The sequence below is a fragment of the Pholis gunnellus genome, assembly GCF_910591455.1.
Source record: "Pholis gunnellus genome assembly, chromosome: 11".
Taxonomy (NCBI): Eukaryota; Metazoa; Chordata; class Actinopteri; order Perciformes; family Pholidae; genus Pholis; species Pholis gunnellus.
Window position 1 is genome coordinate 12,714,537 of NC_136538.1, and position 21,472 is coordinate 12,736,008.

The following is a 21,472-nucleotide window of genomic DNA, read 5'->3' on the forward strand; positions in this document are numbered from 1 at the left end:
GCATCAGCTTATTAGATACTAAAAAGTGTTGGTTCCAGACATGAGAGATCTTCTTTATGCTCTATAATTTAATCTTGACTTTCAAGTTTTAGAGATTGTAATGTAGGGAACGCAGACACTGTAATCGGATGTGAAAGCTTGATGTCATAGGTGAAAGAGGGCAGGAGAGGTCACACCTGGTCCAGCCAACCCACACAGCCAGAAACCATGTTATAAGCACAGCACAGTTACTTAAGTGACTTAGGTAAGTGATGTCAATATAACTAGCAACCAATAACCAGCTTTCTGTGTTAGTCCCTGCAGAAGTCTATTGCTTCACAACAGTAGCTTTACACCTGTAGATAAACCACTTTGAGGGAGTGCAGCTGCAAAAAGTTTTGCTCTAGAGTGGACGGGTGGGTGCACCTGGCTGGGTGCCTACTCTTCTTCAATTCCCTCTATATCGTGAGAAGAAACCAGTGTGCAGGGATTATTCTATATTTCTCATCAATATAATTATGTAATCACTGTATTAAATGTCCCTAACCTCACAATGGTATTGGTGGTTTTGTTTTTAGCCATTTAATCTCGTTGGAAATTCTCCGTATTCAGTCGACAATCTGGGTGTCACAAGCTGAGGATGAATACACTTTAAGTGCAGGATAATCAGGCCTAAAGTAATTGGGTTGGTTTGTATGATTGGAAGCATGTTACTTTGTATGTCGTTGGCTGTGAGCACCCTATTGTATTACTGCTCAGGAACATTTACAGGAACAGACAGTCTCAATAAACAGATCTGGTGTAATGAATAGCATGATGGTTGGGTTTCATCATTAGCAACCTGATTCTGTTTTCTGGTATTGAAAATGGGGTTAAATCTATTAACCTGGAAGACAAGAGCCTAGTTTTTACTCACAGTATATTCTCATGCCAACACTTTGTCTGTCAGTATGCAGTACAATATTTCTCAGACTTCAATGTGTTGCAGTTATTTCTGCCCTTTGTGACAGATACTACTGTGTTAGTTTTTACTGTAATATTCCCAAATTAATTTAAATTCTAAGTCAAGTTAATGTTTTGATCTGCCCAGATTTACAACAACATGCAATCTTTTGGAAAATTGAAGATTGCATTGATCTTTTCGTGTGTGATTGGTTCTATTTTAATGTATCTTCTTCTAATGTGTTTTAATATAAAGTCCATTTGAGTGAAAATATATGATACAGTCAAAATGATGAGTGTTATACATGTAATGTAATTTCAATATTCATTGTACAATATGTGTAATATAAGTTCTCAGCTGTGTATAGATGCGGTAATACATCTAACATGGGATCATGACACATTGGCTTTGATGCCAAAAGCACAGCTTCCTCTGAACAGCCCTCTGGTCAGAAGAAAGCCTATTAGGAAGTAGGAGGGGCAGAGAGAGCCAGAGGCAGTGAGACGGGTGGAGTAAGATAATCTAATCAGAGTCCAGTACAAAGAACAGATTTTTTTTCTTCGTGCGATCTCTCATAACTGTCTGTGAAAACAAAATACTGTTGACAGGCTCTGACAACAACAGTACTACCTCACAGAGAGACGTAAAGGTGGAGTGTGTAATCAAGGCTTGACAATCAGCCAAGAATATCGGCCTAATGCAGAGTTTACATTGTTTACATGAGTGTTTGAAGACACACAAGACATTCATCTGTAGATGTTTGATTTGTGTACAGAGTAAAAACCAAAATTAAAACTCTCTTCAGAATATGACCTCTAATAAGTGATGTTTTGGGTTTGTACATTTGTGTCTTATATATATGTGTGTGTGTGTATCCTCAGGTGCATGCTTGGAATGTGTGCAGGATGAGCAGCACATTTGTGACATTAGCTGAAGTACTGGAGGCACGAGGGGGACCTCTGCTGGAGGAGGAGGTCTGGTCCCTGCTGCTGGGCACTGCAGAGTCTTTAGTGGACGTCTCTTATATGGGTAAAGCAATTTAGAGAACCCCCTCTTATTGTAGGCACATGCATTGCGTCTTAATGCTGTGACCATACAATTATGTGATTGCAATGTAACATTTGAATATATCTTTCAGTATTTCTGTTTCACTCTGGCTTTACCGTAGGACTGTTTCAGCAGCATCGTAATATATTATGGACTTCCTACTTTGTTTTTCAGGTCAGAACAATATGTGTAATATCATAAGCCCCACCTCCTTGCTGCTGTCAGCCACTGGTACCTTAGCATTTAAGAATTGTGGCCTATCAGATGATGTATCCACCTTCACTGCTCCAGAGATGCTGCAGGGCCGTGCCAGCTCAACCAAACCTGCCATGGAGAGGGTCAGTGCATGCATCCACATACCTGTCCTTATAGCTCGCATGGAAGTCGATGACAGACTTGACAAACACGAAACCGTGTCAGTTCATGTTGGGGGGTTTCATCCGTAACTTGAAACTCTGCTGACATGTCCTCATGTGTAAAATCTCAGGATGAAAAAGAGTTGAAGGTCGACTGTGGCGTAAGCACGCCATCTAGTGGCTGAGCAAAGAAAGCGCTGTCCTGAATTCTGCACTTTAGAGCCCTATTTATAAACATTGGGTAAAAAGACTCTAAAGTACCTCCTAAATAAATGATTAGAATGTCTTTACGTACAGAAAGGTTGCCCAATATGTGTGTTCCTGTCTCACACACACCTTTAAGTAATCTGCCTTCATAAAAGCCTCATATTCGTCATCACAATATGTCATAATTATATAACCATGGGTAGGTTAGCATTTATGTCTGAAAGCTGCAGGAAATGTCACTTCATGCATCATACAAAATAACATGTGCTGTTTCTTCAGCCATTTATAGAAATCACAACCACTTTCTGCCTTTCTGAAAGAAGAATAAGTTAACAGACATCATATTTTGATCGTTGATGTCTATTGTATCAATTCCCTCTCAGTTGGTCGCATTATATTTAATTGATAAGTCTTCTGCTTGACCAAAAGATGTTGTGTGTCATCACAGTCCTGCAATTTGAATCCAATATCCCACATATAGTTCATATTATTTATGATCATATGTAACAATAATGATAGTGACCAATGCTCAGCTTGGGGTTTTAACTATGTTGAATATAGACTGTTATATAAAAAACATCATTCAGCGCAAATAAATGTAAAACACAAATGTAAAACTAAGCCTGGTTTTATAATAGACTTAGTTGATAATTATAGCACTATGTCTAACCTGTATTGTCATTAACTAAATTACTTTGTTGCACAGATGCTGGTGTATTCACTGGGTATGACTCTCTACTGGTCAGTTGATTTTCAACTACCTCAAAATCAGGTGGGATCCCCTCATACAAAGCTGTCTTTTCTAAATCATCAAAGTCCCACACCTCCATTATTATAATGACTTTCCAACTCTCATTCCTCCCAGCCAGTCCAGTTGAGTGACCATCTAAACAGCCTCCTGCTCAGCATGTGTGAGGACCTGGCCCATCGCAGGGTGAATCTCAACGCCATCCTGGAAGCCTGCGAATCTCAGCATAAATCCACCGTCCTGCCGCCTCCCAACAAAGTCATCAGGCAGCTGGTGGAGGAGGTTTTTCATGAATCAGTGAGTCTAGATATCTACCTACAGTATGTTTCTTTCCGTAAGCTTTTCAGCTTTTTATGCAGGCCATCGTGTATGTGTCAGAATTTAAAAGCGTAATCTGCACAATGACAAAGTAAAAGTAAATTGTGAATACTAGCGGCTTCTTTTCCTTCAGATGGACCATGGCTGTTTGCCAGACTGTCACGTTCCTTTGAGTGGCAGGAGCCAGATGATCAGAGAGAGACTACATGGTGAGCAATCTGGGAATTTTTGACAAACAAGCAGATTTTGTATTACTTAACTATACATCAGTAAGTTTTAAAATGGAGCTGATTTTAAATGTCTGGCAGCATGAAAATGTAATATGTGTATTGTACAGCCTATACTGCTCTATTACTTCTATTCATTGTGACATCGTAAATACATTTGACCTCTGACCCTACATATTTAAAGAAAGTAGTTTCAGTCATTGCTATGACTCAAGATGACGTACAGGTCAACAGGATTAAAATCTTAACCTAAAGCAAGCCCAGGATTAGGCTCCCGTGAGAGCCAATAAGCAGAATGTAGATGCTTGCAGGCTAAACCCTCCGCTTGCCTCAGTTCTGTCCAAACATCGCAGTGTCTCCTGGGAGCACATGGATGGACAGGAATCAAACATTGCTGTCATCTTTCATTTCTTACCTGGTTGACAGGAAGGAGAGGGCCACTTTCAGACTTCAGTGAAGGCAGTGGTGAAGGGAGAAGATACTCAACAGACTCTGACTCAAAGTCAGGTACTGAAAAGAAGTCAAAATGGTAGAAAGAAGTTATTCTGTCATATTTATTTGTCTTTGGTTCTCTTAATAAAATCCTTAACTCTGGTGTGCAGATGTAATCCTGAATTAAATGCAAAATGTATTAACTTTTCTTTAATGTTATGTCTTTAATTTAATGTCTGTTTTCTAGGGAGTTTATCTCAGAGACCTTGGAGACAAAGACCAAGGAGCTCTCCCACACCGTTGTACCAATCCTCTCTAGACCGGTATGTACTATATGCATGCATGCACACACATCCCCACCTCTGATGTTGCAGTTTAAAAAGGGTTATTAAACCATTAGAGCTATCTGTGTGTGCACGTCAACTCCTCCATTGTCTTCAGTGACTTTAAGGGGACATGACATTGTCTCAGAGTTTGATTTTTCCAACTTGTCTGCACAACTATTACACAACCCGTCCTTCCCCACCCCTCTCTCTCCCCTCAGACTCCCTCGTGGGGTCCGTCACAGGGACAGCAACTGCAGTTGGCTTGGTAGGAGCGCCCACCACGACATCTCTCCGAAGACATCTGGCAGATCTCACAGTCCTTCCATCACCTTCAGCGAGTCCTCGCTCAGCCTGAGCCAGAGGAAGGCTAAGGTAAGATATGGGATTTTTTTAAATGTTGGTTCAGTGACATAAATGCAGGAGAAATGTTTTTTTTTATAGAACATAAAAGTATATGTTGTGGAGCTGTACTGCAACTGTGGAGTATTTAGTGCGAGTGTGGGACAAATTAGCAGAGCCTTCAGAGACAAAAGTCTGTCGGATGTGTTGCTGCTTAAAGAGTTTATATTATAAATGTTTGTTTTGTCAGGCTTTGGGTCCAGAATTCGTCAGAATGGCAGACGAACAACAAATTGTTCTTGAGCTTCCAGGATCTATTGTGGTAAATTTATGATTACTGTTCATCTCCTCTGCTTCTGATCAATATCAATGTAAATATCCTTGTTGTTGTTTTACAGTGTTTGAATTTGTCTTTTCTTGCATGCTAAAGAAATATTTCTGTTTGCATAATTGCATGTACAGTATCTGTATATTTATGTGTGTGGGTGTGTTTGTGCATGTCCACCACAGTCCAGAAAGGGCCGTTCGTGTTCGTCTCAGAGAGAAGTGACTGTCGTGCTGCCTAACGGACAGAACGTGGTGGTTCGCTGTGACATTAAGTCCAAAGCAAGAGATGTGTTTGACATGGTGGTGGCTCACGCAAACTTGGTTGAACACTTCTACTTTGGTCTTGCCTTTATCGATGGTAAGATATCATATGGGACCTAATCTGGTATGGACTGCACTGGTTGTACATCACATTGACACATTCAAAATGGAAATTAATTTCAAAATACCCATGGTCCTGTGATATTGTGCCCTCACAATTGACATCAGGGGTGAACATGGGGCAGTATTTCAATTATTAACAACATTGTTTACTTAGATAAAGTTTAATTAACATGTTGTGCTGTTTCAGTCACTTCAGAAGTCTGAAGTTAAAGATGCTTTTCTTTGTCATTCTGCAGATGATGAATATTTCTTCTTGGACCATGAAACAAAAATCTCCAAAATTGCACCAGACAGTTGGAAGAAAGGGCAGATATCCACCTTTTTGGTGTTTCTTCGAGTCAAATATTTTGTTGATGATATGTCCTTTATTTTGTAAGTACAGTTCTGGTGTTGTAGAAAATCAATTTATAGAAATACATATTTTAAAAACCTTTTTAATTTAAAACCGTAATCTTTTCCTAGGCACAGACTGACTCGCCATCAGTACTACTTACAGCTGCGGAGGGATCTCTCGGAGGACAGGCTCTTCTGTAATGAGGAGACAGGCTTGTTTCTGGCTGCTCTTGCTCTGCAGGCTGAGTTTGGTGATTACATGCCAGAGGTACAGAGTACAAAAAGAAAAATGTTCACCTTAAATACTAGCATCATCTTTCAGTGTGTGTTACAGCAGCGCATTTTGTTCTTTTCTGTGTCTTTTTAGCTTTATGGTAAGAATTACTACCAGCCGGAGCATTATGTGTCCAAGAGGATGCTAGAGAAGCTGGCCCTGCCCAATGTCAAGGAAGAGTTGCCAAGACTACATGCAAGTCATGCCCAGATACTGCCTGAAGAGGCTGAAACAGAATACCTAAAGGTATCCAGACTACCAATGCATCCGCTCACATGCATCATGTGATTACAATTATTACACTTCCTTTAAGTCTAAAGGATTGCTGAAATAAATAGCTACTTTTTTAAATTGAATGCATGTAAAAATATGTACCTCCCAGATTGCCCAGCAGTTACCGGAGTACGGGGTTATGTTCCACCGTGTGGGGAGAGAAAAAAGGACAGTGGTGGGTGAGATGGTTTTGGGAGTCTGTGCCAAAGGAATCATTGTGTGCGAGATGAAGAACCACCTGCGGACTGTCATCCGACGCTTCCTCTGGAGGGAAACCGACACCATATCCACTGGGGTAAAAATAAGTGGCAGTCAGATATTACTTCATACAGCTCAATTTATTATGACGATCAAACTAAATGTATGATGACTTGTGTCTGTCTTTCAGCGGCGTAAACTGATTATAGAATGTGGAGGGCCCAGCGGGAAAAAGCACAGTTTTATAACAGAAAGCTCAAAAATAGCACAGTACCTGCTGAACCTCTGCTCGGCGCAGCACAAGTTTCATAGCGAGATGACGTCCCGACAGCTTAACCACACCATGATGCCAGGTGGGTACATTTTACTGATTGTTTTTGACTTTGGCTACACTGATGCTCACAAAGTGGAAGAATAAATAACACCTCTGTTTCTCCAGATGAATACATGGATAAGTACATGTCTGACTACCGGGGTCGTGACCTGAACCTGAAGCGGATGTCCTGCTCAGAGGGCATGTTGAACCATGTAGGTTTGATACCTGGTCAACCAGACTCTCTCTCCAAGTCCTGCGACAACCTCACTGACAAGCTGGAGGCGAGGCTGCACCAGCAGAGGGAGATGAGGAGGGAGATGAGCAGAGAGCTGAACAAGGAGCTCACTGAAGCAGGAGATCTCAGGGATATGAAAGAGCAACAGTGTTGGAGGTAGCCCATGATGAGAATAACATTGTTATTGTTGTTACGGAAACATGTGTTCTCTGTGAACATTAAGTAAAGCGCTGTGTAATGTGTAACTGTGCAACTGTGCACATGTGTTTGTAGCACTCCAGAGCCGATGCCCAGAAAGATGTCTAGTGTCTCACTACAGAAGCAGGACTCTGACGCCTCTTTCTCCATACGAGGTGAATATGTCTAATTGTTTTGAACTACAGATGGGTGACAAATCAGAGGAAAAGGGAACACTGAGCATCTTTAGTAGAAGTTAGCCTGTATGGTCAGATGTGGGTGGCATGGTGGCTCCCTGTTAAACACTGTTATGAAGTAAGAATGTTTTCCCCCATGTGCTCTTAAGACATGCATATTAGGTTATTTGGAATTTCTAAATTACCCATAGGTGTGAATGTGTCTGTTTATGTGAGCTGACCCTTTGCTAGACCCCTTTACCTTCCCCCCTGGGTATATAACATATATAAATTAGTTTACAGTGGCCCATATAAAATGTGCTTTGCAGTTGATACACCAACCAGGACCTCGCCAGAGAGAGAGATAGTCTGTGTGACCCTTAAGAAAGATCCCAAACTGGGTTTCGGTGAGTTCATTAAGGCGGACTTAGCTGTGAACTTGATGTAAAATTAATGAGCAGAGTACCACTTATCTGATTATTCACCAGGAGAATTTTGTCTTCACTTCCTCTCTGGTCCTGTTTCAGGCTTTGTGATAGTCGGCGAGGACAATACAGGTAAACTTGACCTTGGGATCTTCATTGCCTCCATTGTGCCTGACGGGCCGGCGGACAAGGATGGACGAATCAAACCTGGTACAAAGCACCAACAAACGGAGCTAGTAACATGAACACTGGTTTACAACTTAACATGCAACGCAACATCGCTAGAGACCAAATTGGGCTGCATGTGACAAACTATAACAAAGACTTTGTTGATATTTCCAGGTGGACGTCTCATCTCCCTAAACAAGACTAGTTTGGAAGGAGTGACATTCAGTGACGCTGCTGCCATCTTACAGAGCAGCCCTGAAGAGGTGGAGCTCATTGTGTCCCAGCCTAAACGTAAGATCTGCTCAATGCATTACCATTATAAACCATTAGTTATGGAACTTAATACAGTCATATATGAGGTCCTTTATCCTACCTGGTTGTTTTCCTACCAGAGTCTTTGAAGGAACGTAGAAGTTCCTTGAGTCAAAGTACTCTCTGTTTGGCGTTGGAGAGGAGCTTTGGGTCACAGACTACACTGAGTGGCACAGAGTTTCGTCCTGTCATAGAAGAACTGGAAGAGGCCATCAGTCTGTCCAGCATGGCAACCCCAAAGATTAGCAGGAGGCTACACATTCCTGTTGTGCGAATACATGACGCCCAGGTAAGAGATGACTTTGTTTCCATGGAAGCAAGGCACGAGGTCAGAGCTGATGAAGGAGATCAACCAACCATCAAAGTGCTTAGAGTTTCTTTCAATCTTAATTTCTTTTGTGTGTTTACGTCTTTTGTTCTCTTTTTTCAGGATGTGTGTTCCAGGTCCCCCTCTATCTTGAGTTTGAAAACTGGGGAGCGGTTTATAGTGGAGCTTAAGAAAAGCAGTGGTAGTCTTGGCATCAGTGTTGCTGTGAGTGAATTGTTTTCCTTTTATTACACAGCATTTACCTGATACGCTCAGTTGCCAGCTTATTAGGTACACCTAGCTAAAACTAAAACAACAGTCCTGCAATAACTCCTCTATAGGTAACAAGCTACGACGCACATTCCCCTGGATTCCTTCACGCTGAGTCAGTGTACGTTTCTAGGGTTATTTGAGGCCTTAGACATTGATTAATTACTTCTCCCTTTTGCCAAAAGGGAGGACTAAACACCAATGTGCGTTATGGAGGAATCTACATCAAGAGCCTGGTGCTTGGAGGTGCTGCAGAGCAGGACAGGCGCATTCAGATCGGTAATCTTTTTATTTTTCATTTCCATATGCAATCAGGTCGCTGCCAAAAACGGTTTGTTTGTTGGCTTAGGGTAGATCATCAACTTCCCGAGACAAAGTATTGAATCAGTGAATGTGGATTGAATCAGGCCCTAAAAGATGAAAGGCCTAAAACATGAGCGTGCCACTGAGGCCACTGTGTCTGTGTCTACTTGGTTCATGCTTCACTGAGCAGGAACGACTTTTCGATTTGTTGACATGTCCATCAAATACATGTATACACACACACACACACACACACACACACGCACACACACACACACACACACACACACACACACACACACACACACACACACACACACACACACACACACCGTTTATGTATTGATGTTGCTAATGATGATGAGATTTGTGTTTGTGCATATGACAGGTGACAGACTGCTGGAGGTTGATGGGTTCAACCTGAGGGGCGTGACTCACCACCAAGCTGTAGAGTGCCTGAAGAGGACGGGGGAGGTATACACACACACACACACACACTGTAGTAAAACACAATAACCCAATAATATATAAACGGGTTGCATGTGCATCTGTTCCCCATAGATGGTGAACCTGCTGTTAGAAAGGGAGCCCACAATAATCTTGGAGCCCAGACCTGACTCGCCCTGCCCCCTCCTGGCCCACGGTTCATCACATACACAGCCCCCCATGACTGAAGTCTCCATGGAAACGACCTTGAGTGGCCGAGCCAAGGACTACAGCTTTGTGACTGATGGTGAGAGGCGAGAGGAAACGGGCACATACGCTCACATAGGAGGAAAAAAAAGAAAAGATAAGACAGTGTCAGGCACAACACACACACACACATACACACTTGCACACATGGCCCAGAGGTGACTGTGAGTCATCTGACAGCTACATTGTGGTTGCTGTCAGAGTCATCCAGGGCTGACGCTCCTTCATTCCCCCGAGACGGCATGCACTGAAACCTTGAAGCTGCCTGTTCACTGCCTGAGCTTAGTTAAAGGGACAGCTCCTCATCTCTACAAAGCCTTCCTGTCTGATAGAAATGTGAGACAAAATGTGGGAAAAAGGATTGTCTTTGTGTTCAGATTTGTCATTGGAGAACAATTTATACTCAACATGTGGGTTAGGGGGATTGATGATTATGTTGTTGTTGTTTTGTGTACCAAATCACAGCCCACATTACAGATTAAAGATTACACAACAGACATTAATGCTCAAAGAGTGCCCGCCGTCTCCTCTCATTCCTAGAAAACACGCTTGAAGTGGTGCTGAGGAAGAATCTGTCTGGCCTCGGCTTCAGCTTCAACATATCGCAGCTGCACTCGGGGCCAGACCGTGGCAGCGTAGTCCGCATCAAACGTCTGTTCCCGGGTCAACCAGCGCTAGAGAGTGGCCTGCTGCGAGAGGGAGATGTCATCCTGTCTGTCAACAAGGAGCCCGTCAAGGACCTCTCTTACCAGGTATAGGGGTTGGGTTAGTTTAAAATGATTATTGATCTTATCCTAAATATAAAGCAAGTGATTTATAAAGCACATTCAATAATAGAGCTTGTTTTTTGCTGCATTCTTTTTCCAACATGGAAAAAGATAAAAAATGTCTATAAAAAGAATAGGCTGGTTTATAATGTGCTAACTAGAGCCTAGTGTTCAGATTTTACACATGAGTGGCTGCACAGTGGGTGATTTTGCCTGTGGATAAATAGTCGTGAATGGGTTGTAAGTCTAAGAACAGCGCTAGTGGCCTTGCTCTTTCTTAAGATCTCGTCCACGTCACTGGTCCACTAATCCTTTAATCTCATACCACTGAAAATAGCAAGCTGGTTGTCACATTTCCATGTTGTCATTTAATCTTGTGTGCTCTTCCGAGGAGTTCTAATGACATTCAGACAGGTGCACTGAAACATACAGTACAGTATAACAATTTAAAATATGTGCACATTTCGAGTCTGTCTCAAGCTGTACCGACACATTCCCGCATCGACACACACAGTACACAGTATTTTTTGATGTTGTTGTTTCAGAGGGTTTTGTTCCTGCTTCGTGGAGCTCCATCGGAAGTTCTTCTGCTGATCTGTCGACCAGGTCCTGGAGTGCTGTATGATGACAACACACTGGTGAGCTCACACGCACGCAAGTTCACACACATATATTACACATACAGAAAAAAGAAAACCCCTAAGTTAGATAGACCATCTTACCTCATGTCTGACTCTGTAGAGTCCTGCATCCTTCCGTGAGGTTCGATCTCAGTCGCTGGACATCCGACTAGGAGACGACTACAGCCAGCTGCTTAAGTTTCATTATGATCTCAAAATACCTGCCCAGAAGCAGGACCCCACCCATGAGGAAGACCTGACGAACACAGCCGAGATAAGCACAGATCCTCCTGCAGCTCCAGCACTCCCGGAGACCCAGGAGAGTCTTGACGGTAAAGTTCTGGCCAACCAGACTCCCCCATCTCGTCCACGCTCACCTCCATCACCCACTTCACCTACATCACCTCCATCACCAGTCTCGCCGGTCTCATCTGCCTCCCCGGCATCACCTGCCTCACCTACCTCACCTACCTGTGGCTCTCTACCGTCTCCACCAGAGTCACAACCAACCACAAGGAAACTAGAGAAGCGACAGGAAGTAGAAGAAAAGAAGAAGAATAAGGACGGGGAAGAGGAGGTTGCAACGACAACAAGCTCAACTGTGATGCTTTTGGACATCTGTCCTAAGACTGGTTCAAACGTATATGCCAGGTAAGAAGTAAACACACATGCAAACTGTTAATCCATAATGGTAAAAAATGTTATATCAACGATTCCTCTCTTGGTGCCTGTCTTGCCAAATGAAAAAGTTTCACGGAGAGCCGCCCAATATTGTAGCCATTTCTGCAACGAAAGATTTGACTTTGAACTGCTTTAACAACAGCAAAACAGGATCACAATGTGTACGGAAACGACTAATTATCAAAGTCTCCCATGTCCAGCCATATGTTTAGTATCACAGAAATGATTTTGTGGACTTGTGGTCATAGCTAATGGCTTTCAGCAACATCAGGGCAGCTAAGGAGTGAGCTGTGTCTGAAGTGTGCCATCAAATATATTTTAAGTGTTTCGTTGTAATCAAATGATTCATTTAGAAATTCAAATTTACAAAATGATGAAGATTAATAAAATTGAAATCCTACATTTTGAGGGTATGAACTTTGAAAGCATTATTTGATGTACCCTATATACAGTATATTTTGTCTGTTTTATCTGCAGCGGCGTCAGAGAGGAGGCAGATGGAAGTGTGACTTACTGCCTGATGGGAAATGGACTGACTATCATGGCAGATGAGGAGTACCTGACCATCAGCTCCACACTGGAGCCTCCTCACAGCCTTCCCTCCAGTCTGGCCACTCACACTCAAACAACCAACCTCACAGGCCTCCACTCTCAAACCTCCAACAGCTCCTCTAGTTTCAGCTGTCAGAATCCAAGCCTCGGCCCACACGTCCCCATGACAACCATGTCGCCCCTCGGCCTCTCGTCTGACACCCCGACCACTTGCTCCCTGGCCCACCCATCCCAGCCACTCACAACCCAGCCACCCAAAGCCAAGCACCACCCGATCCAGCAGGGGCTTCTTCCAAGTCACTCCAAAGCCATGTCCAAGAACAGTAGGCCTGTAGTGCCCCCACCCCAGCCTCCTGCTCCATCATTGACCCCCGTCACAGCCCAGGTCGTTCCCTCAGTGCCTCCTTGTGCCAGTCCACCTGCCCCGACGCTGCCCTCCACGATGCTGCTCCCTCCTGCCCAGAGTCACACACAGTTCAGAGAAGAACCGGAGAAGAAAGAAAGGGAATACAATGATGATTATGATGATGAGGAGGACGAGGAAGAGAGTCGAAGAAAGGTTCTTGGCTCACTTTACCTTTACCTATGTTTTACCCCCGTAGATTTGTCTGCCAGGCAGAAAACTTAAACACATTTGAAAACATTTCTATAAAGTTTAGCAAATATATTCAGGCTTTGGGTCAATTAGCTGGTTATTTGGCTTGAGACCAATAATAGAGATAGTGATACTGTAAAGAAATGTCAAATCAGCTGCGTATTTTTCGTCCTCAGTGTTTACCAATGTCAACAAAGTTTAAGCTTAAACATGATGCGATGGAAATTATCTCTCGTTGTTAGAGTTATTTGTTGAATTTCTGTAGCTATTAGATACATTGTCATTGTTTTTTGCCTGTCAGGGATACGTTAAAGAGTTTGAGCTGACGGTGGTTCTGAGCAAGTCAAGGAGTGGAAGCTTTGGGTTTACCATCACTCGAAGCAAGCTGGACAACTGCTACTACATACAGGACATACTGGACAACCCAGCCAGGGCAGATGGACGACTCAGAGCAGGAGACAGGCTCGTCACAGTACGCACACACACACACACACACACACACACATCTGTACATTTCTGCACATTTTAAAAAAAAGTTTGTGCTGCTCAAGTTGCCTGAGCGTTTCCTTCTCTGTCATTTGTTTCCAGGTAAATGGACATGATGTTACCAGTGTGGCTGATGATGTTGCCATGACGATTCTCAGGTCATCTCCGCGAAGACTGAATATGACTTTGGGGAGGGCTGTTACAAACCTGGTGGCCCCGCCTTCCTGTGACAGCCTGCCTGATATAGTTCTCTACAAGACACCCTCAGGACAGCTGGGTGGGGCACTGCACACACTTTTACACATTTTGAAGACACAGGCGCATCACCGGTATTATTTGATTGTATTTACTATATGTGTGTGTGTGTGTGTGCCCTCTCCAGGTATAAAGCTGACAGGAGGCATTGGCAGCAAATGGCAGGGCATCTACTGTCTGCAGGTGGTGCCAGGATCTCCAGCCAGCGAGGAGGGCAGCGTCCAACCCAATGACAAGATCATCTACATCTGTGGCAGGTGCACTCTGGGAATGACCCTGGAAGATGCAGTCACAGCCTGTGAAATCGCCCCTCGTAAAGTCAAACTGAAAATCATCAGGTATGTGCCCTCAAAGGATTGAGAGATAGACACTGAAGTAGGTTTGTTTTTGGTTATTTCAGTGACTTTATGTTTTTGTATGTTACAGAGAAGACCAGCCAGTGATCTCCAAGGCTAAGTGGAACGGTAAGGGCGTCTAAAGAATTTATGGGATGGTTTCACCTGCTTGAGTTAACCCAAGGACCCATAAACAGGATAGTTTTGTTGTTACATTCACTGATGGATCGCCTAGAAACCAGATATGTTTATGCTCAACTGGACAACGATAATTTAAGTTCAATCATTACCAGAAAGAGTTCTTGGAAGACACTAGCCTTTTGGTTTTAGATGTAGCATTTACATTTAAATATTATTGTTTCCTTGTGCAATATACAGTAGTGTATTTCTATCCAAGTTTTTCTTTCATAGGTCTGTTTGACTGGAAAAAGGACAGGAAGTTCTTTGCTCGTTTTGATGAGCCCGTCTCTCCAGATAAAGACTCTCCTACTGAAGATGGTGAGTGTTTTCTCCTCCCAACTCTCCCATGTTCTATCAGCACCATAACTGGTTCCCTTTCACTCTTTTGCTCGTTGCTCCTTTGTCTGCGTGAAGCCGGAGCTCGGTGCTGAAAGATAGTTCTCTTTGCAGCTGTGTGTGTGTGTGTGTGTGTGTGTGTGTGTGTGTGTGTGTGTGTGTGTGTGTGTGTGTGTGATCTGAATGCTGACAGATCCTGGGCTCTCACAGCAGGATTAATAATTAGCAAGCCTCAGGCCCTCCACTGGTGTATTGAACTGCAGGGCTGTAGCCATCACACACACACACACCCACACACACACACATAGACGGTGCTATACAGCCAGTGGTCTACAGGACAGATAGCTCTGTTGCCTGGTGACGGTGTATGCAGCGGTAAGGGACAGTGCAGAGGGTCAGTTTAAAAAGACCAGCCTTGTTCACCTGTCATAGAAGAGACGTACCCATCAACACTTCTCTTTCAAAATGGCCAAAGAGGTGGGAGGTTGGTGTGTGTTTTTTTCTTTCTGTGTGTCTGTTACGGAAATTTCATTGGCTGAAAATGGTCGCATGGATTAAATTGGTACAGAAGGGATGTTCCATTGTTAGCTGAGGACTAAAGTCCAGACGTTTCACTACATTCATCTTTCACATTGCTTTTAAAGACAATATTAATTGAAATTATAATTGTCTATGCAACTGCTTGAGTTGTTTTGTTGGCACCGGCTGCTGATTCATTGATCATTTTTCTTGTCTTTTCAGATGAAGATGTGTGTAGGACTGCTGAAAAATTTAGATGTCCCTCCCTCACAAAAGAACACGATGTAAGTTTCTGAACATATTATTTGTCTTTGTCCAAAAGCTAATTCTTTCTGGGGTACCTCTTCACTTTTGTCACCTCTTTTTTTTTAACTGCACATATTTTGAAGAGTCTGTTGAAACACACACTGTAACATGAGTCTATTTGTGTGTCAATTTGTGAATGCATTCTCTACTGGGGGGGGGGGGGGCACTGACTGCCTGTGTGTGTGTGTGTGTGTGTGTGTGTAGGTGTGTGTGTGCGTGTGTGTCTATCAGGTTTTCTTTACAGTTCATTCATGCATCAATAATACAATGGCATTTGCTGGAGAACGTGCTTTTGTAAATACAGTGGAAGAAAATGACTGATTCCTCATTTTGTTTCTCCTCCTTTTCTCCTCTGGTCCCGGCAGACTTGCATCATGCAAGTGGAGTTCACAAAACCAGACGGAGGAGGTCTTGGCTTTGCTTTGCTCGGGGGAACCAATGGCACCATGCTTAGAGTGAAGGAAATCTGCTCTGGTGGAGTCGCTGAGCAGGATGGTCGGCTGAGAGTGGGAGATATTCTATTAGAGGTAAGAACCCACCATACACCTTGGCTGTTTCATTACCCTCCGTAGTGGGATAAACCCTGATCCTCACTGTGTCATTTCTAGGTAAACGGTGTCATTGTGTCCGGGCTGAGCCACAGTAAGGTGGTGGATATACTGCGTAAAGCTGAGGGGACTGTACAGCTCACCATCTGCAGAGACATCCTGCCCCTGATATACTCCGAGTCACCTACACCGCCCAACCTGTCCGCTCAGACTGAAGCTATTTTAGCTGAGCAGCCGGCTCCGGTGTCCAGCCCTGATAACTGTCCCTCTCCTGACGTCATGCTGAACAAGCTAGTTGAGCGCCCCCCTGGTATGATCTCTGACAACTGTCCTTTCTTTAATCTTGAATATTTAGAAGGATAATAGTGCTGAAATAAAGAGCTGTATGTAATAAGAGCTACTAATCTTTCTACTAATCTTTCTTGAGACTTTGCTGACGTAAACATTCAAAGCTTCATTGCAAAGCTGTATCCTAATTCTTAATTATTAGGACTATACTCTTGAAACACCTTTAGCTCTGTAAAATATACTGTAAACACACATCTTGTGTCTATTCTAACATATAATTTGCCTTTGAAGACATGAATTTAACTGTATATATTGTGAATATATTGCATCACTTTATCATTGTCTCAGATGCGACTTCAGACCCTGTGGTCAATGAAGCTGGTGTGTTCGTTACCTCGCCACCTCCTCCACGACGCCGACTGACTATCGTAACGGATGACATTGTAATTATACAGGTAACTAAAAAGCATACACACACATGTAGCAAATATGACGTAAATTAATCTTTTTCAATGAAATCACAGCCCTCCTTACCTCTTAACTAACATCAACTACTAACATCTTGCTCCTTCTGTCTGTTGCCTCCTCTGGCTGCTTGTCTGTGGAACAGGAGAGCTGTAACAGCACCCCTTCTCATCAAGCTTGCTGCCCATCCCTAAATGTCACTGACATGTTGCATGGAGCGTCTGACAGGTAGTAACTTCCCAAACTACAATCCTGTATAATGCTCTACTTATTTCCTCCCCAATTCTCCTCCTCTTGTTTCTTCTTCGGGCTGCTAGAGTTAACCACACGGGGGCAGCAGAGAGCAATAGAAAAAGTACCACCCTGGATAAATGCTGTCGCTTATGGGCTCTGAACCCTATTGAGACACAAATAGTGTAACAATTAGAAAGTGTATAGTACTATTCTCTGTAGCCTCAAAAAGTATGGTAGAAGTATACAGATATTTTAGCCTTTTGTCTATACTGTATTTTAGGTGGAAAGGTCGCAGGGAAAGGAAGCTCAGCCTTGCATGATTTCATCCCCTCCTACCGAAGAGTAAAAATGGTCTGGTCTCACCCCTGCCCCCTGACTCCCCCAGGAAACGAATAGCGACCAAACTTTTGGACCAGTCCTGCAAAGACATCCAGAAAACACAATCAGACGGCTGGAGCAGCGAAGAAGATGAAAATGATGTATTTGACGCCACCGGTCTGGACAAGACCTCACCCCAAACAGGTGTATATTCCTCTACTCTTGTGCTGAAGTGTCAGAGTCAAAATCGTATCTATTCTGAGCCATACATGCAACGATTTTCTCCTTTTGTTTCCTCAGGCCCACCCATAGTATCAGATGACGAACTGGCCAGTTTAGCTCTCATTAGCCCGGCTAAGACCAGCCAGTATTCAGGCTCCAGGGTCAAAGCTCTCATCCGGATTCTACAGCATCAACTGGACCAGCAGGAACTGGTCAAAGAGTTCATGGTGTGCATGTGTTATGGACAAGATAGTTAATGTACAATGTATGTATCAGTGTAATTCCGAGTAAAATTGCCTTAACGAAGGGTAAAATTACACATTGACCACCCCAATGTGCCATTTAATCTTTTCCCACATTGATTCTGCCATTAGAACTTTGCATTGGAGGTTATTATATATGTGCACTGTGATACATTTAGAGAAAATCTGCTAAAAAAAGACCTGCAGACACACACACACACACACACACACACATACACACATAGACTCTCTGTCAATATTAAAACATTTAGACTATCTTTATGGACAGACATGCTGTGGTGCAGCTGCACTATTGTAAATGTTTGTCTTTTCTTTTTGTTATTGAGCTCATGTTGTTCATTTCAGGCTCTGGAGCATCTGAAGCCCTCTGACAACTGTCTGGTGGGAAAAGCCCCCGAGAACAGAGATAAGAACCGTTACAGAGACATCCTACCCTGTAAGTCTGAAAGAGGACTTCTGTTATCTTTTACTTTCTTCTGACAGAATCTTTTATTTTCTCTAGTTTTTTATTGGTGAGCTAAACCTTGTAAAAGTGGGATACTCACACTCTTGGCATTTATAGGAGAGCCTGTTTGTTACCACTTTTCTTAGCCGCTCAGTTTAAGCTGACTGTAAGGTCTTTTCTGAAAGGGGTGGAGATGTTTGTTTACAACACTCGTCTGCGCAACAAATCATTTCCTATATTAGTATCAATAATTCACTGAAGCCGCACTTATAATTTCCGGGGAGTCAGCCAAGTATGTGATGATGAAGATGATGTAATTTGGTCACACCTTGTAATTATCTCGGATTTATATTTTTGATAAATGAAGCGGAATATAATATTATAAGCTGTATTGTTAATCTGAATTTCAGGGGGTAAATACAGAGACAGGATGAAAGGGAAAACAAAAAAGTGAATTGTGATCAGCACTGATGATACTGAAAGTGTAAAAGAAAAGCTGGAAACGTTTACTTCTCCAGCCCTCATTGTGTTGGAGTGAAAGGGTCAAAGTTCAAATGACTGAGTGTGATGAAAAGGACAGTGACCCCCAGTGGAACACCACTGCACCTTAAAGCCGAGATGTTTGCAGCCTTTTACAACTGCTGTCTGTGCAAAAGGTGGAGAGAAAAAAAGGCACAGTATTAACCGATCCTTTCCACCGCTTGTAACTATTTTACTTATAGAAAGTCTGGTTTCCAGTCTGTGGCTTTTTTGACCTTCAGAGCAGGAGGTGGGGGACCAACCCAAAAAACATTCCTAACTGCCTTCAGTCTATCACCCCTCTCATCACCAACAAACCTCTTCACAGCGCTGGTTTGTTGAGCCCGGCTCCAGACCCCTGAGCTGTTTACTTGTCTTTATTTACTGTACACTTAGATTGCGTGCTTTGGGCAAAACAACAAAGTAGCAGTGTTTGTTGTTTGTGGTCACGCAATGAATGGATTCATCGAACATAGGGAAAACCACAGGCATGTGAGTGTGTTCAGTTCGTGGGAGGATAATGCTGGAGGTGTAATTGGTTTTATTTCAATTATGAATTTCATGCAGTGATGCATGCTCACACTCAAAACAGCACACATGCAGAGAGTTTAGGCTCTTTTCCTTTATACGTATTTTTCTCCTTCTCTTCTCCCTCTTAGATGATGAAACTCGTGTTGCCATTGGAGACAACCAGGACTACATCAACGGCAGCTACATTCACATGCAAGTTGGCGATGAAAAGTTCTTCTATATCTCCTGCCAGGGCCCTCTGCCTTCCACAGTACCGGCCTTCTGGCAGATGATCTGGGAAAACAAATCTGATGTCATTGCCATGATGACCCAGGAAGTAGAACGGGGAAGGATCAAATGTCACAAGTACTGGCCAGAGAAGCTGGGCGCGCCTCTGGACACCGGCCGGTACCAGCTTCACCTGGAGAACCAACAGTTCCTGGAGTACTTCCACATCAAGGTCATCCGCATGGTGGAGCTAGAAGTAAGAGATTTGTGAGGAATACCTGCCTGCCTGTCAAACGTCATTTATTTTCTGGTTTACTCTAAACCTCACAATTCTGAAATTGATTGTTATTCCAGACACGTGAGACACATTTTGTCCGTCATCTGAAGTTCACACACTGGCCTGACCACGGCGTGCCGAAAAGCTCCGAGCAGCTTGTTCGCTTCATCCGCTACCTGAGGGCCGTGCACCATAAGGGACCAGTCACTGTGCACTGCAGCGCCGGAATCGGACGCTCGGGAGTTCTCATCTGCACTGACGTTATCCTCAGCCTCATTGAGAATGATTTGCCTGTGAGTGGAGCCATTTTGTTAGGTTTATTAATTAGTTTACCACACCATTTTTAGCCATTTTAGCCATGCCAGTGGCACAGATCTAGCGACTGAAATACATAATTATTTTATTTATTGAAATACAATAAAGACATTTTGTAGACTCTTAGATGGTCCTCAGAGGATGGATCAGGTTGACATTTTCATTGTTTTTCTATTGTGTGGATTGTCCCCTGTTACGTATAATTGTATGTCCTGCTACAGATTATTTTTATTACACTTTGCTGATTTCCTTTTTTTCTCTAGCAGCATCATCAGGTGATTGTACTTTTGTACTGAAAAACCAATAGCATTCCCTTCAGCCTCAGCTGTACTTTGTGTGCTTAGTGCTTATTTGTAAATGTTAGCATGCTAACATGCTACATTAATAAGGTGAACTTACATTAAAACTAGTAAACATCAGCTTGTTAGCATTGTCATTGTTAGCATGTAGCTCATGCGGTGACCCTTCAATCACAAGGTAGCCACGTCCTAAAGCACTCCCTGCTTTATCGTCTTTATTTTACTCTAAATAGGACCATCATTTACTAAATAAACAGCTGTATTGAAGAACTCTTGAAACTAGCGATTGAGACCATAAACTCATGTTTACAATGTTTACTGAGGTAATAAATCAAGTGAGAAGTAGGGTCGTTTTCTCACCCCCTGATGGCTATTTGAAAGAGTGCAAGTTTAAGGCACTTCCGCATTGGTTACACAAATTCTAAACTCTTGAGGTTGCCACCTGGTTAATTTGTTATTGATAGAAGAACTGAACTACAGCCCCAGACTTGATCACAAACATGCTGTAGTTGTGCCTGACAACCGTCTGCTTCTGTCTTTAGATCAATGTGAGTGATGTCGTAAAAGAGATGAGGCTTCAGCGGCATGGGATGATTCAAACCAAGGTCAGTAACAACAGAGGGGTTACAGTTCAACGTTCAAGCTTTTTAAAAAAAAAAAATCGTTACCAAAAACTAGACGTGCCCTTTGTCCCTCTCATTTCAGGAACAGTACTTCTTCTGCTACAAAGTCTGGTTGGAGGTTTTACAAGGCATTTTACAGCTTCACGGCAACCAATGGCAACCGGAAAGTCCCCGAGACCACAAAGTAGTTTGA

The 21,472-nt window shown here is 43.1% G+C and overlaps 1 protein-coding gene across 1 annotated transcript; it reads left to right on the forward strand.

Moving 5' to 3' along the window:
* Positions 1 to 1,827: 1,827 nt before the first annotated feature.
* On the forward strand, positions 1,828 to 21,472 carry ptpn20 (protein tyrosine phosphatase non-receptor type 20; the record flags this gene model as incomplete). Its single annotated transcript, XM_079169001.1, has 47 exons — positions 1,828 to 1,951; positions 2,144 to 2,307; positions 3,239 to 3,304; positions 3,398 to 3,577; positions 3,732 to 3,807; positions 4,252 to 4,332; positions 4,505 to 4,580; positions 4,802 to 4,955; positions 5,173 to 5,244; positions 5,433 to 5,607; positions 5,870 to 6,005; positions 6,096 to 6,234; positions 6,334 to 6,486; positions 6,623 to 6,808; positions 6,902 to 7,064; positions 7,151 to 7,418; positions 7,536 to 7,615; positions 7,945 to 8,022; positions 8,143 to 8,250; positions 8,383 to 8,499; positions 8,601 to 8,809; positions 8,951 to 9,052; positions 9,283 to 9,376; positions 9,789 to 9,874; positions 9,962 to 10,133; positions 10,634 to 10,845; positions 11,406 to 11,498; positions 11,602 to 11,812; positions 11,978 to 12,131; positions 12,639 to 13,272; positions 13,610 to 13,780; positions 13,897 to 14,071; positions 14,177 to 14,387; positions 14,476 to 14,513; positions 14,796 to 14,882; positions 15,642 to 15,703; positions 16,091 to 16,252; positions 16,334 to 16,583; positions 16,910 to 17,016; positions 17,172 to 17,254; positions 17,646 to 17,782; positions 17,879 to 18,027; positions 18,409 to 18,499; positions 19,687 to 20,021; positions 20,120 to 20,335; positions 21,199 to 21,261; positions 21,362 to 21,472. The coding sequence occupies 47 exons, from the start codon at positions 1,828 to 1,830 to the stop codon at positions 21,470 to 21,472; spliced, it is 7,011 nt and encodes a 2,336-aa protein (XP_079025127.1).